The 15,355-nt window shown below is 29.2% G+C and overlaps 1 protein-coding gene across 1 annotated transcript; it reads left to right on the top strand.

Moving 5' to 3' along the window:
• Nucleotides 1-3,826: 3,826 nt before the first annotated feature.
• LOC129919815 (zinc finger protein sens) lies at nt 3,827-12,361 on the top strand. Its single transcript, XM_056000876.1, has 4 exons — nt 3,827-3,992; nt 5,086-5,975; nt 11,456-11,606; nt 12,057-12,361. Exons 1-4 carry the CDS (start codon nt 3,827-3,829, stop codon nt 12,272-12,274), a joined length of 1,425 nt encoding a protein of 474 aa, XP_055856851.1. The 3' UTR covers nt 12,275-12,361.
• Nucleotides 12,362-15,355: the final 2,994 nt, after the last annotated feature.

Genomic DNA, 15,355 nt, shown 5'->3' with positions numbered 1-15,355 from the left:
CGCAGTTTTGCTGCCATACTAGTGTTAATGTCGATTTCAAAGGTCTGAAAACTCTAATTTTGGGCTTTATACGGTTTTTGGGGGGTTAAATAACGTAAGTTTTCCAGTTAACGTGAATGGGCTAAATTTATACTATTTGAAATTATAAATATACAAGCTGATGCTCTATCATTTTTCCTAAATCTAGACACCCCAATCTTGATTATGTGACCAATAGAACTCAAGATATAAGCCGTTTATACGATTATGTTTTAGAGGCTTTTTTGTTTTGATTTTTGTTTGTTTATTTGAATTGAAAAGCCTGATATGGTTAGTTAAAAAAGCTTATATCGTGAGTTCCCATAGCCGAGATTGAGGTGTCCAGATTTAGAAAAAATAATAGAGCATCAGCTTGTATATTTATAATTTCAAATAGTATAAATTTAGCCCATTCACGTTAACTGGAAAACTTACGTTATTTAACCCCCCAAAAACCGTATAAAGCCCAAAATTAGAGTTTTCAGACCTTTGAAATCGACATTAACACTAGTATGGCAGCAAAACTGCGAACTTATATTTTGGTTATACCTCTACTCCCAAAATTTTCTCGGCCTACTAGCAAAAAACTAGCTTTTTTCTCACTTTTGACTAGTACATGGAGAGTTTCGGAGTTAGATTACTTCTACAATACGATGGTTACAATAACGATTGTGGGCTCATTTTATAGGTAATTATAAGTACTATAATTCATTCTTGAAGAATTATCCAAACAAATCAAAAGTTCGTCAGATATATGAAAAAATGTCATTTTGTCCCAACCTTGCGATACAAAGCCGCACTTTGACCAACTATAAAATTTTATTTAATCAATTCACGGAATTGTTTTGTATATCATTGTTTAGATAATTTTATTGTTAATAAGTCCTACCTTTGTCATTTTCTGTTAAAATGAATAACAATGGAGCTATTCAATAAAAACGATACCAATCTCTTTTCCAAGATGGCGGCTGTTCCCAACCTCCAATTTTCCCAACAAATTGACTTTTATGATAAGGACAACCACCCGAACACATTCCATGAAAAAAATTTTGTCCCGCGAAAAATGCGATTTAAATTACTAATTTCCCTGGGCTATTATGGAATCATTACTTGTTTTTGTTTTTTATTTCTTTTATTCGCATCAAACGTGCTCCTTTCATCCCATTACTTTTGTTGAAATTTTATGGCGAAAACATTTTATATAATAAATTAAAGCTATAAATACCTACTCTACTAATTAGTATTAAGGTCGACGGATAATAGTTTAATAAAAAAAACTATACACAACAACAATTAAATTTTAGAACAAAAAAGAAGAAAATTTTAAGAGTCGTTTTTTTTTAATAGTTTTTTTCTTTTACAAAAAGAAATTTCAAACATTCTTAAAAAAAAAAAATTGGTTTGCTATTTAAATAATAATATACACATAAAAACAAAGTTAAAACAATTGATTTTTCAAAAAAAAATTATAATTTTTTTATTTTAAAATTAATTTTAAGAAAACATTTTCGTATAAAAATGTTCGTTGAAATCGGTTGCGTTGATTCGAAAAAATTAGACAACAAGAAAGCCGTTCAATGGCAGCTACCGTAAACAATAGTCCATTAATATTTTTCGTTATATAAGAAGTAGGGCCTAAACCGTTAACACTGTTTTTGAGAAAAACATCTCCAACCTGATTTTTTTACGAATCCTCAACTTGTCCTTAAGTAGGTACCTTTATCGCAAATAAAAGTGACTATAGTCTCCAAAATTTGGATCCAATTTGTTTGCACTTCCATTTATTCAAACTAAAAATGGTAATAACTCAAACCACCCAAATAACATCAGCAGAAAGTAGGCAAAACAGCTCTACATTTTTATTTCCATATCTATTAAAAGTGTTAAGTTTTTTCAAATTGTTATAGATACCAATTTCTTTCAGAATAGTTACATATGCTTTTGCATGATCATTGAAAATCAAAAAGTATAATTTTAAGAAGCTTTAAACCTATGAGTTTTGGCAGCAAATTTGTAGAAAAAATATTCAAGAAGATTATATTCGCCGCTTTTTTATAAGATTGCACTTTAATTTGCAAATGCTGAAATCCTTATCTACAAAAACAAACTAAAAATATTTAAAACAATTTTCGCAGAACCTACCCCCCACGTTGTAGTACCTGTTTTTTTTTAATTGATCTTTTTATTCACTCGAGATAAAATATATTATTTTCAATATTAATTTTTTTTTTAAACAATAATCTGCTAAAAGTGTACATAACCTTGTTATTTACACTTCTGTTTCTATAAATATATTGTTGTGAGCACAAAGTATACACATACTTCCCTTCCATCAAATCTCACATTTAATCCAATAGAAATTCGACGAAAACGATTCGAACGCAAATCAAATACGATTCTATTTATTTCATCTAACTAAATATAAAATTTTATACACTTGTATACTCATACACTCAGCGAACACCAAGTCAAGAATTGAGATGACGATGACAAACCCCCAATACTTCTACACCTTTCTCTAATAATGGATTTTTTATTTTGTTCATTATTCGTAGTACATTTATTATCAGTTCGAAATCTACCTATATAGAAAATATATTCAGAGTGTGGCCTGTTGTTTAACTATATTATATTCCCCTGTTTTGGCGGTAATACCTGGAGGTAAAAAGGCAAAAAAACATTTAAAAAAAAAAAAAACGTTATTAAACAGGAGTTCCATCATCTGTGGTGCCCTTCGCCATCAGACTCACCTTTATTCAATCTACCTGTATCTGTGTGACTACTAGGTATATGAACTTAAGTTCGATTTACTTTCCTGCTGGACTGTGAAACTGTGATACAAGAAACAAGAATCAGACTCCAGGTTGGAACCTGGCTCAACACACAAACTACCACATATGGGACTTTACATGGAATTGGGAATGGGAAGACACGAAGGAAGGATTTGAGTTGAATTCTCAACCAGGGCTTTTTAGAATCGAAACAACGGTAAGAGTTTCAGTCAGGTGTCAAACACCGAATCGAGCGGTCGTGTGTTTTTAGCCTCAACTTTGAGTGTTCATCGGCAGCTGAACATTAAACAGACTTTATTATTTGTTTGTCTTTTATGTTTTCAAAGATTTTTTTAATCAAATTAAAGCTGAATAAATTATTTAAAGTGATTTGAAAAGAAGATTTTCAAATGTGTTTTGATAAAAGTCTTACCAAAATGAGCTAACATTTAACTTAAAAAAAAAAAAAAAAACAAAAACACTTCTATAAAAGGATTTACCAAATTGTGTTAGATTGGAACTTAAAATTTAGTAAAACTTTAAAAAAATAATAAAGGTAAGAAGATTTGTCTTTTGTGGCAATGTTTGCTCAAAAGAAATCCCTGAAAAAATTTAAGAGTTTCAAAATATCGAAACGGCCCTTTAAAAAAGTTGTAAAAATTTTAAACTTGAGTTTGTCAAAAAAAAAGTACATTGCTAAGCCCATTTGGCTCAGTATACATAAGTGCTATCTTTTAGTGATTTGAAAGATTTAAAATATTAACAACTATTTTGTGTCGCCAAACTATTGGTTTGATTGTAAGTGTTCTGTTAAAATTTAAAAAAAGGATACTCGTCCAAATTTCAAAGTTACGGATTTTATTGCTAATTTCTTTTAAGGGATGTTTATTTTTGCAATTTTTTTTGAAACCATAAATGTGTGTTTGAGTATTTCTCAAATAAACTTTTAAAAAAATATCTCCCATTCAACCATTAAATACCAGTGATTACCAAGGATATGTATATTATTTCAGCTTATATAGCTGAATACACAAATTATGGATCACCTGTCCCCTCCGCCATCGCCACAATCTCAACAAGGGCAAATGGCACCATTCAATACGGTTATTGATATGAGTTTAACATCTTCAAAACAATGGATACAACGAGCTTCAGCATTTAGTACTGCATTAGCGACGGCCGGCCATAAACTTAGCACCCGAGGTAAAAAATTATACCATCCGTCTGAATGAATTTTAAATATACATAAATTAAGTGTAAAATTAAATCTTATATCCTTGCTATAGGTATGTGCATACGAACTTTGGACAATTTTTGAAGATTTTCATAAAAGATAAAGTTAAATTTCAAAAGACGAGTATTTAATGACATTAATGAGACTCCAAGTACAGAATGTGAACGAAAAACAAATTAGGTATGTGTCCACATTCTCAAAACTTTGGATCCTAACAGTTTAAATTGCTGAGAATATGTTTTATTTCTAAAAATTTCTAAAACAAGAAACAGTTTTGCATGATGTTTTAAGAAATAAATAAAAAATAAAACTTTGGATCAGAATACCATATTTTGACTTGGTTTTGAGATCTACATATAGTTTCCAAATGTTTGTCTTATCTTTTTTTAATGTTTAATTTTATTTATCTCATCACAATAAGTATTGATTAAACTGTTGTTAAACTTTCACAAACTAGTCAAGTATTTTGGAGAGAGATTTACAAATCCAAAACTTAATACTAAAATTATTTTTGAATTATTTTTCAATTCCAATTTATTATATCAATTTTGGAATACCTTTACGTTCTCAAAAATGACACAAGGGATTTCTATAGTGAAATCAAGTGCCCATTTGTGAAATTTAGTTTAAGAAACGTTATTAAAGCCTACTTTTATATTTTTTGTTTTTAACTTGTTTTTTTTTTTTTTAACGGCTGAACCGATTTTGATGAAATCTTTAAATAAGTTGTTCATAATAATTAAAAACACCCTCAGTTATTGTGCCTGTTTAAAGCATGTCAAAAAAAACTTAAAATTTACACTTTTTGACTTTTATGAAGAATACTTACAGGTTTTGTTATTTACACATATATAAAATATATAATTACTTAGCTTAGAACCAACCATTATTTTGATTTGACATTTAAAAAAAAAAAAATAAATTATTTAAAGAATAATTAAAGTTAGTTAAAAGTTCCATAATTTGTTTTTCTTTCAAGTTTTAGTTTTTAAAATTCATTCAGGCTACAATTAATTTATTCGTCCTAGGCACTCTTAACATTTTCATTATTTCCCAAAATAGATTTGCCATTTTTGTACAATCCTCTATTGTACTCGAGCGCTTTGCTTTGGCCGCAATTTTTCTTTTCATCAAGTTCTGGTATGGCGACACCAACAACTCCCACAACACCCAAATCACCGAACTACTCAAATCAACGTGATCGTGAATACACTTTGACTCCGGAAAAAGAAGATATTCACATTACAGAAGATATGCCCTTAAATTTGTCAACAAAAATAAAATCCGATTCTCCCACCCCACCACTACCCCTTCATAACATCAACCAACATTCTTCAAATATCCTTAAAGACGATCATAAGGATTCACTAAATTTGGTCGATGAAAAACAGCGATCTCAACATTCGTCAATTATATGGTCACCAGCAAGTATGTGTGAAAGAGAAGCTACAAGTTCGTCATCAATAAATATCGATCCGATTGCCAAGAAATTCAGATACAACAAATATCGTTCCCATCAAATTTCCAACATAACTACATCGTCATCATCATCATCCACAGCTGATGTTTGTCCAACATCATCTGAGCCATCACTGGGAACATCCTTTGGACAACCACGAATGTACCATCCATCACAATTGGATTTCCTTCAACGTCAATTGCAAGCACCAAATACCAAACGTGATTTGGATATGTTACGCCAAAGTCGCACCGACCTCTTCCTGCTCAACAATAACAACAACACAATTCACGCCACCAATAATAACAATAATTCAACCAACAGCAATGCCATTGGCGGAGATATCAAAAGCCCATTTGATTTGACTAACAAATTTGAAAATGATTTGATACACGAACAACATCCAGATTCTACTGCATCGCTCATTAATTCCACAAACAATAGATGTTCGTCATTTAAGGAAGAGGAAAAACGTGGATATCGTAATTTCCAGGTAAGCGTGTGTAACGTAACCCTTCAAAAACTATCGAACCTTATCAAAAAAATTCCTCCCCTTAAATAAAGTATACAAGTATGAAACCCTCACCCCTAAAAACGGTTTAATTTAATAATGAAAAATAAAACAACACTATACTCGGCACACGATTGGCGTCCGTTCGTTTGATTGTCCGTTTGTGTTGGTATCTTCTTCGAAAATCCATTGCGTGCGGGGTAGAAGTAAAATTAAACAAATTGAAAACACTTTCATAATATAATTCCTTAATAGAGTTATCGTTATTAATGTCTAATAAACATTTTATAAGCACCAAGGCCCTCTTATAATAAAAAGAAAAGTAGGTACACAAAATCATTGTCCCCAATTAAATGAAAGTCGAGTGAGGACAGCGATTTCATGTTTTAATTGATAAATTCCGTGCAAATGATTTTTTCTGTTCAATAGGTCGCACGTTTTATTACCCCCAGATACAAATATATAAAAGTATTACTAAATAGCTAACCCTAAATAATTTCAACTTGGTTTTTTTGACCACCGATGAAGAATTTTTGTAGTTACCTGCATAAACCTTCAAAAAATATGCTACATAATGTGTTTCCAATAAAAACAAAGTCGTACCTAAACGGAATGTAGGCTGAGAATAAGAGAATTGAAACATTTAAAATGTTTGTTCTTGTTGATTCTCATGAATTCGTGTGACCAAAATTAATAACAAATTATAGATTTTGTATGGCATGTACGAAAACTTATATTTTTTACTTTTAATGTTGATACAATATAATGACAGGAAAATAATTAATAATAAATAATAATAGACATCAAAAATTATATAATAATAAAAGAAAAGCATTAAAATTATTTGAACTAGTTCCAAACCAGCTGAACTAGACCAATTGCATTGCGAAATGTTAATTTTATTATCTGACTATGTTCCCTACGTGAATAAAGTGGTAATAGGATTATAATAACCCGATTGATAAAAACAAAACAAATATTAAAATCCGTTACAATGAGTCCCCATATATACCAAAGAACCTCATTGCGTGGGCGGGCTTATAATTTATGGTAAATGCTTAATAATTATCATCATTTAATTTAAAAAAAACAAAAAACAAAAAAAAAACAAAAGACTGGCACACGACAGAAAAAAGTGTCGCACACGAAAGGAAAAGGCATACGGCATACGTCTGTCTGAAAAGAATAAAAAATCCCACACTCATAATAATGTCCACTCTCCTATCAACAGCTTGAACAATTATTATACCTATATTGGCTGTAGGTTTTAAACATAAGGAAAGATGAAACTTGACACGGTTGAAGGGCTTCTTCCCTTAATGGGAGATCTACATATACAAATACATATAATAAAGTGTGCACGAGTTTTTTTTTATTATTTTTTTCTTCTCTTTGGATATCAGGGACTCTACTGGACATATGTTAGATTTAGGTTCTTCGAGCGAGTTTTAAATGAGGGCTGAGGCTTAAGCCAGTAATTTTTTTTTATTTAGATTAATCATATCATCAATTTGTTTTTATATTTTCACCTGGTGTACAATTTTTTGACTCGATGAATTAATTCATCCACGAGACTTTTAAACGAACGTATAACAATTTTTACTGTTGGCTAAATACCAAGCTGTTCTTTTAAAAAGGGCATCAATTGAACCCATTTGGCCTTTTTTTTTGTTTTTTTTGTTAATTGTCCAAATAAAGTTTTTTGTGAAAAACAGTTTTGGAATTCAGCTTAAGATATTTTACTTTCTTCAAATATTGCAATGGGTTATTCTCTACAAACTGTATTTTTTGAGCTACGCGCATCACTATTTTCGCTATAAACTCCCAAGAACTAATTTCAAATTAAGGTCTTTTTGATGTTTAGTCAAAATTATATATATTTCTTATTTCCGTTATATGTTGCTTTTTTAGGTCCAAATCAGAAGACGCAAACTGGAATGTGGTTCAAAAAACCATTCATTACTTTGAAAAAAAAACAAGCAGATTTTAAGATATTTATCATAAATTTCTTTTTTCAATATCTTTGAGAAAAAAAATAATTAAAAAAAAAATAAATACCTTAAAAACGTTTTAATATGGCGTTTTGAGTTTTCATAGAAAGTTTTGTAATTCGACGTCAAATGTACCCAAAAAAAAACCGTTTTTGACCTCTGAATATTCAAGTATTTGAAAAATGTGACGTGCTAGTGAAATTTTGACTTCGGATTCGGACTCCAGCAATCAAAAATCCTTTAGAAAAGTTCAGTTTGGTTCATGCTCCATTTTCGTTGCCGCCCAGTGTAATTAGTAATTTGTGTTGCACCAATTTTTAAATACATACCTACAACAAATTACAATTTGTAAAAAAATACAATTATGTCAAATTTGTGACTGTAGATAGTATTTTGTGAAATAAACCACTGGTCGTAACGTCCGTCAGTACCCCGCTATCGATTCCAGTTTTGGTTCTGTCAGTTTTTAAAAAAGATTTCGCAGACTTAAAATTCTTTTTAAAAGATTAAACAAGTTGTGGTTGTGAAACGTAAATATTGAACAAGCTTCCAAAGTATTAGACTGATCGCTAACTTTTTGGACAATAACTTTTAGGGCGAATATTTTGTTCTCATTTTAATATCTACTATTTCAATACTGTGACATTATATAACGAATTCGCGACTCTTGAGTGTTCACCCTTTTATATTTAGGTCTTCCAACATTAGTGTCATGAAAAAAAAAAAATGAATCATAATTGAGTTGATCGGAAGTGGAAATCCCAGTAAATAGAAAGCATTTAACAAGCGATTGTTTGGAAATAACAATAAATTCTTAATTAGTATTTAACTAAGGACACATCAGACGTGTCATCATCACGTCGACATCACCTCCACCCAGTAGCATCCATCAGTCAGTCAAATAGTTCGCCATCAGAGAAAAACAAACAGAAACAATAGCAGAGATCAACCTAATCCCACAACAACTTCAATGAGCGACAAAGTGACCAAGTTGACAAATACGCAAACATAGAGATCGTCGTCGGTTGTCGTCACTTCGTCACTTGTGTCAACGTGCTTATTGCAGACATTGACTTAAATATCTTTTTTTTTTATTTGTTTTATTATTTTTTCTAGGTATAAGGTGTACACCACTCATTTAAAAGTGTATCAAAGCATCAACAAAAATCTGTTTTCATCTTGTGTATAGATAGACAATCAAAAAATATCGTTTTGTCCTGACAATATTGTTGTGTTTGACAACAGTCGAATAAAGCAGACTTCTTGGCCTTAAAAGAAATGCCTGTGTCAGTGTTAGATTTGTGTGATGCGTATAATATTTGAAATCTGTTTCATATCATTCGTATTCTGGTAGCTTCGAAGTTATTGACTTAGCTGTGTTTTCTGATGTTTTTTTTTCTTTTTTTATTTTGTTTTGTGTTTTCTGATCGAAAAGCAATGTGATTTTTGATCGAGAATCATTCTGTTTCTATTCAGAAATATAAATGACTGTTAACGAACAAATATTATAAAAAATCATTTTCAGGTTGTTGGTTTTTCTGCTGACATATATATTGTAAAGGCATATAGAAAAGGTCTAGTTTAATTTTATGTAGACATAGGTGTTGGCTTGTTTGAGTACTTCCAACAACGCTTTGACAAAAGTTCTATTAAATTCTTTTTTTTTTTTATAAAGGAATCGTCGAGACAAAAACAATAATTGAAAATAAGAGATTCATATGAAAAACAAACTTTATTTTGATTTTATGCAAAGCTGGATACATTGTTGGTTTTAGTATAAGTTGACTCAGATGGTATTTTGATAATTTTTGTCAAAAATTCCAACTAGAAAAATAATTAAAATAAAAAAAACATACAAGAGCGATATAAAAACTTGTAATGAATAATTTATAAATATTTCAGTTAATGTGATTTAATAGTTCTTTTGAAACATAACAAAGTCAAAACCTTAAAAATTAGGCAACTTATGTGATTTTATTGGTTATTGCCTAGAAAAAAAAAACACTTGCACGAATTGTTTTTATACTTATATTTTATATAATACAACCACAAAATAATAATTGTTTTTATACTGTTTTCTGCACCAGTTTTTTACTCCATCAACTTAAACGATACTTGATATCTCTAGATACATACATAATATGATGATATTAATTTTTTTTAAACTATTTCGATTTGGGAAATATATATCGCATATAATAAATCTGCTGATATCCACCTCATAAGAACATAAACCTCGACGTCTCAAATTTTTTGATAATAGTGCATCAAATGCATTACCTAATCTTGTTTGACCAAGATATTTAGCTGCTTCTATGAAGGTATGCTGGATATTATAAAAGAGTGTTTTAATTTCACTAGAAAGTTCTTACAAAAGTTTTATTCAAGACCACTGGAAAAGCAAACAAACTTAATTGTAAGCGTCCGTCCCACAGGGTTGAATTTCGTGTCCAATTTTGTATTTTGTTGAGTTTTAATTCAAATGATTCCGAAAATTAAATGTTTCTGAAAACCTCACATCGCGAAGCATCGCACCAATCGGAACTTACATAACTATAATTACTTTAACTTCTATACCATCACACAGTATCCTTAAATAAGAATTTTGGTAACTCAGCCCAGGCATGGAATCGAATTCAAAAATACAATTTGTCTAAATTCGATACAATTTTTTAATCTGTGTCTTAAAAATTATTTTGCAATCTAATATTTAAAAAAAAGAGTAAATCGAAAGTATTTAAAACGAAAGATTTTTTTGTTAAAGTTTTAATTTAGTTTCAGATTTTTTTAACCAAAATAAATGTTACAATTTGAGTATAGTGACTTGTTTTTTTTTTTTAAATATTTATATAACTGATTGTAAACATTTTTTTTGACATTCATCAGCAAATATTGAAAATATTGTATTTATGTACCTACATTTTTCCATATTTATTCATACCGAAATTAAATAAAAATTACTCTTTTACGTAGAAAATAGTGAAATGTATACACACTGAGGGAAAAGCCACCATAAAACAACGTAAAATCAATGAAAACCACAATGATTTAACTATTATTCGGAATGATTTTGCGTTGAAGATGAACATTTTAAAATCAAGGTTTCGTATCTTAAAGTCACATAAATCAAAGTAGTTCATCTTTGAAACAACGACGTTTCAACTTCAATTTGTTTTTTCCCTCAGTGCAAAATTTTAGAGTTTTTGCAGATATGAAAAATATATTTTAATACAATTGTATCCAAGTCAGTACAGTCCAAATTAAATTTTCAATACAATTAAAAAATGTAATTTTCCATCCCTGACTCAGCCATATTTGTACCTACATTTTTTTTTAATAAAAAAATTAATTGAACCTTATAAGTTTATTGTGTGTGCTATAAAATAAATAAATCTTATTCTAATACTAAAGCAAATACAACTACAAAAAAATAAATCTAACAATATAAATATTTTTATTTTTAATTTTCAGTGCAAACAATGTGGTAAAACATTCAAGCGCTCCTCAACACTATCCACCCACTTACTTATACACAGCGACACCCGACCATATCCCTGCCAATATTGCGGAAAACGATTTCATCAAAAATCTGACATGAAAAAACACACATACATTCATACAGGTGAGCTTACGATTTTATTTACATTTTCACATGCCACATGTCACCCAGTATTCATAATCCTTCATAGTTTTTTATCATTCCCCATCACAATCACCCATCCTACCCACCAACGATACTTTTACCTACCATAAGTAAATGATTTAAATTCTAAAAGTAACCTCAATTAAAAAAGAATGTCCTTCCAATAGAACTCGCTGAAGTGTCCTGATTAAACGAACAACGACCATACAAAGCATTTGTTTTGTGTGACAAAAGCATTTCCATTTCCATATCTAAATGCATGTTAAAAAAACCCCCCTTCTATAACAATTAATATATCCTTATCTGATTTAATTTAACTAATTGGTTATATATGTGATTGCATGAATATGTCTCTCTTTTGTAATGTGGCGAGGTTAAAACAATTTCATTAACATGATTTTTTTTTTTTGTTCTAATTTGTGATTGCAGGCGAAAAACCCCACAAATGCACAGTTTGTTTGAAAGCATTCAGCCAGAGTTCAAATCTCATCACCCATATGCGTAAGCACACAGGATATAAGCCCTTTGCTTGTGGATTGTGTGATCAATCGTTTCAACGAAAAGTCGATCTGAGACGCCATCGAGAGAATCGTCATGGAGAGGAGAACCCAGCATCCATTAAAATGGAAGTAACAAGTAGCTGCTAATAAAATTTTAGTTTTTAACTTAATTTTTTTATTTTATGTATTTATTTATTTTTTTATTTAATATTATTTAATTTTTATATTTAAGATCAAGATGTAAGAAATATATATATAAGAAAATAGTCTCTATAACCAAAGTTTTTTTTTTATTTTTGTATTTAATAGGAAGAAAAATGTAAATAACTTAATAATTTATTATATCTAGTCTTATGTTTCAATTATTTTTATTTCTTTGTATTAAATTATATAGGGCCCAGCAGCTAATCAAACCAAAGAAAATTTTGTTTTTAAATTAAAGATTGTCTTTGTTAAAAAATAATAGTTCATTTTAAAAATTAAAAAGAAAAGACTTCTATAGAATATTATATAGGTAAGTAAAATAAGTTATAAAAAATCTATATTATGTCTAATTGATGTCATTTGAAAATTTTTTATTGATACATATAATTTTTTTAAGTGATTATCTTGTAATATTAACTATTTTTAAATTATAGTTTAAGTTAATAAATTTAATTTGCGATTGTTAAGAGAATGTAAGAATGAATTATAATTTATATGAACATTTTGTTAATAAAATAAATATATATTAAACTTGATCCATGTGTTTTTTTTTTGTTTTTAACTGGAAAAAATAATTTATTAAAAGAAAAATTGATATTTTTTATTGGAAAAAAATTTATTGGAAGAAAAATTTATATAAATCGGATCCTCACGTGAGCTTACTAAGTTCACTCTATTAATGATCTTTGCTAAGGTTTCTTAAAAGCAAAAGTGATATTAAAAAAAGACAAAAGAAACAGGAACAGAAAAAGTTTATAGGTATCAAAAGCGTAAGTGATTTCACTCATTAATTTTTAAAAATAGTGTCAAGAATTTTAGCTTCTATCGAACATCTTAAGTCTCCCAAAACTCAGGCATTTTAAGAAGGACATAGTCAGGGAAGTGTTAGTTTGACTTAAGATGAATGAAATGTTTACTCCTGAATTCTGATATGCGTAAAAAGTAAGACTCTGCATCGATGTCTTTGGTTTACAGTTATGAATTCAACTTAAAAAAACCTTTCTTTTAATGTCTCACTCAATGGGTTTGGAGGATATTTTCCAAAATGCATTATTTTTCGGCATTTTTTAATTTTTTTTTGAAAATCTTAAAAAAAATAAATTTGTATTTTTTTTTTTGCCAAAATACACAGGCCTTTTCACAATGATCTCATATCTCTACCTTACACGCAGAAAAATGATGGATTAACGCAGAGCTTGTTTCGGTGGGTTAAAAAAAAATGTGTTAAAAATAAAGTAGTCTTGGTTAAAAACTACGTAGTTCTCGTTGCTACAATCATCGTCGATGCCTCGGTTAAATTAAATTGTTTAAAATTACCATTTTAGGAGGTTATTTTAACCGATCAACTTCTTTATATTGATCAAGGAACTCGGTTAAAATTAGAGATTTTATCATAACGTAACCGAGTAAGATTGAACAATTTTGAATAACCGAGTCGACTCGTGTAATTTTAACCGGGGTTAGTTTGCAGGAGCTATATTATCAAACTCCCTCTGTTAATTTTACAAGAATTTAACGTTATTTTTAACCAGACCATTTGTCTGCGTGCAACCAAAACGTGTTTCGAAACTTAGGTTCCAAGTAATCCTCCCCCGATTGTAAAGAAAAATATTTCGCTTGCCTAGAAATAATCATTTTTATCAAAAAAAAAAAAAAAAAACAAAACCGACTTCCATGGATCCATAGTTTTATGGGTTTTCTAATTGTTCCTATGACCAGAACTGAACGAAAATAAAATGGGACCACATTGCAGCCACCCGCTTTCCAATACAAAAAGAATTATCAAAATTGGTTCACTCAGTCCAAAGTTATGAGGTAACAAACACAAAAAAAAAAAAAACAAAAAAAATACAGACGAATTGAATACTTCCTTCTTTTTGGAAGTCGGTAAAAACGTTTGTTTTACAGTTGTGCATAGAGCTTAAAGAAACTTTTTTTCTTAATCAAATAGACATCCCACTTTATTGAGAGAAAAAAATGTATTGCCTCCGGGCAAAGTACGTATCTGCTTTGGACTCAACTTTGTATGCTCAAGTTAGGTTAAGAAAATTATTATTAGAACTTGTATTGTACAAAAAGGGTGATGATAAAATTGAAGATCCTAAGAATATTAACACTTTTTAATTTTTTTTTTTTTAAACCAAACTTTTGTTCCAAAAGTGAATTTTATCAAATTTGTTTCCTGATTTTTTGAAAATCGATAATTGGTTTTAACCCATTTTAAAAAAAAGGCTTATTTATTTAAGCTCTTGGTAAGATAAATCTTTAAAATTATTGAATTTTGTAACAATAAAATCTTTATTTGCTTGTATTAAATTCCTACTCCTAAGACTATGGCCACGCTATAAGCTCAGCCACCAAATAATTGACAAGCAAAATTGAATCCCAAGGAACGTGAGCTGCTCGATTGCTCATTTGGTGGCCGTAGTTTATTTTTAGCTTGTTGTTTTTTTTTTATAAGACTTTATATTACCATTTCACTTAATTATGTATGAAAGTAAAAAAAAAAAAAAACAATTAAAACATGTATCGGTAAATGAAGGAAAATCCTCAATTTTATTATGTTTCGATTGAAAAAATGTCAAAGAAAAATGTTTAAAAAAGATTTTTTATTTTTACTTTTTCGGAAATAATAATTAAATAATTTTTTTTTTCATAAGTAAAATTTTATTCTTCGTTTTACCTACTTTTTTTCTCTAAAGTTCTCAAAAATTAAGATTTTTTCCTGAAAAACAAAACCAAGTATTAATGTTTGAGTTGAGCTTCTTATTTATTTTTATTTCTGTTAATTATATTGAAAACTGCAGAAGCTACACTTGTTCAAACATTACAAAGTAAAAAAAAATAGCAAAATGTTCCGATTAATTTTTTTTTCTATAAAAACAAAGTTTTAGTTTTTCAAAATTGATTTACTCCTTGAACCTAGCACCTAACTCCTTATTTCAATAACTTATTGGCACTCACATCATTGATAGTTGAAAGAAATGTACATCAAATAAATAAACAATACAAAAAAAAAGATGA

The sequence above is a fragment of the Episyrphus balteatus genome, chromosome 4 (assembly GCF_945859705.1).
Source record: "Episyrphus balteatus chromosome 4, idEpiBalt1.1, whole genome shotgun sequence".
In the NCBI taxonomy this organism is placed as follows: Eukaryota; Metazoa; Arthropoda; class Insecta; order Diptera; family Syrphidae; genus Episyrphus; species Episyrphus balteatus.
This window is presented reverse-complemented; position numbering and strand designations above follow the sequence as displayed.

Bases quoted from the DNA above. Each gene is read 5' to 3' on its own strand.
- LOC129919815 (XM_056000876.1), top strand. From the start codon at position 3,827: ATGGATCACCTGTCCCCTCCGCCATCGCCACAATCTCAACAAGGGCAA. The intron at 5,976-11,455 runs GTAAGCGTGTGT...TTTAATTTTCAG, and splicing joins GTGGATATCGTAATTTCCAG to TGCAAACAATGTGGTAAAAC. The intron at 11,607-12,056 runs GTGAGCTTACGA...TTGTGATTGCAG, and splicing joins ACACACATACATTCATACAG to GCGAAAAACCCCACAAATGC.